At 48.4% G+C, this 1,604-nt stretch overlaps 1 protein-coding gene across 1 annotated transcript; it reads left to right on the forward strand.

Annotated features, from left to right (window-relative positions):
• Nucleotides 1-878: 878 nt before the first annotated feature.
• Nucleotides 879-1,431, forward strand: H310_09450 (hypothetical protein; the record flags this gene model as incomplete). Its single annotated transcript, XM_008875523.1, has 2 exons — nt 879-985; nt 1,047-1,431. The coding sequence occupies 2 exons, from the start codon at nt 879-881 to the stop codon at nt 1,429-1,431; spliced, it is 492 nt and encodes a 163-aa protein (XP_008873745.1).
• Nucleotides 1,432-1,604: the final 173 nt, after the last annotated feature.

Consider the following 1,604-nt stretch of genomic DNA (forward strand, 5'->3'; position numbering starts at 1 on the left):
CCGACTTACATGCATATTTAGATGCACACATTGAGTTGGTCGTTATTGCTGTCTCTTTGGACATGCAAACTATGCCCAATGCGTCTCGCTCGGTCACCTGCCTGTGGGAAATGAGATGAAGTGTTAGTCCGATACTACTGTACTCTGGTCCGTAATGTTTGTCATATTGAATTTTCCATTGGCGGGATTATTCTAAATTTGGCTGTATTTTCGATCTGATTGGTGCAATCAAAAGCGCAAGATATGCACTTTGATTGGCTGTTTTTAGAACAAACCAATGCGTTTTACTTCTCAAGGTATAGACCACCAAAGTGGCGGGAGCCAAAGCAGCTAAACATTTTGACCTGTCACTCATACATTTCAGAATTTCCACTCGCTTAAGACACGCACACGCATCTCACGAGCCCTCTACACACTGCCACAATGCCAGCGTTGCCATGAGCCCATTACCTGACAGCGTCAGACGCACAAAGAACCTCACGGCCGACCAGAGGCACGGAGCCTATGAGAACCTCTTAGAACTCTCTGTCGGCGGCAAGCTTCCGTATGGGGCTTTCAAGGCCCAGTCCCAGCTGTATGACTACCACTGGCGTACCACAGCTCGCTCATGGAAGCAAGGACCCAGCTCCTTGGCCGACAGACGCGCTATCGCCGCGATTGGGTCAAAAATCAGTGGTAAAAGCTTTATAAATACATATTAAATCGTTTTGTACAATATATTGAAGAGGTAAACTTGATTAGGCAATTCTGGACGTAAAGTCGTCCGCACCAACGACGAAATTGAAGCCGCCATCCGATCAGTTCCCCAGCATGCGCGACAGACAATGCGCTCGTTGGCGCGGCACTGCAACATACCAAAGACAAGTATCATTCGTCACATGAAGTCGGTTGCAAGCCTCAAGGCGCGGTCAAGTTACGTGAAGCCGTACCTCACTGAGGCCAACGTCCAAGCAAGGCTCAAGTTCGCCATGTCGCATCTCGAGCCGTCGTCAAATGGTTCTACTAGACAAAGGTCAAGAAGCGTTTCTACTTGTACGAAGATGAAGAATGGCGCTGCGTTCTGTCAAGTCCAATTCGTTCATCACGAAGGTTATGTTCCTTGTTGATGTTGCCCGCCCGCAGTACGACTACTCCAAGTGCCAAATGTTTGACGGCAAGATCGGCGTGTGGCCCTTCGTGTCGGTCTCTTCAGCAGCCCGAACAAGCAAGAACCGGCCCAAGGGCACTATGCTCACGGCCCCCATTGCCGTGAATGGCGACGTCTACTTCGAAACAGTGCTCAAGAAAGTCGTTCCTGCTATTCAAGAGAAGATCCCGCTACGTACCAAGAGACAAGGGGTTTTCGTGCAACAAGACAATGTCAGCCCCCACCGAACAGTCACAACATCGGCGCTGGAAGCTCGAGGCGTCGCAGAGGCATCAAGATTGTAAATCAACCACCAAATAGTCCATACTTCAACGTGTTAGATTAAGGATTTTTTAACTCTATTCAAAGTCTACAACATCAAAAGTCTACTCGTTCGATCGAGGAGCTAATTGGTGCTGTAGAAAGAGCGTTTGATGAGTTGCCTGTTGATACGCATTCTAAGATTTTCATCACACTT

Source organism: Aphanomyces invadans (assembly GCF_000520115.1).
Source record: "Aphanomyces invadans strain NJM9701 unplaced genomic scaffold supercont1.21, whole genome shotgun sequence".
Lineage (NCBI taxonomy): Eukaryota > Oomycota > Saprolegniomycetes > Saprolegniales > Verrucalvaceae > Aphanomyces > Aphanomyces invadans.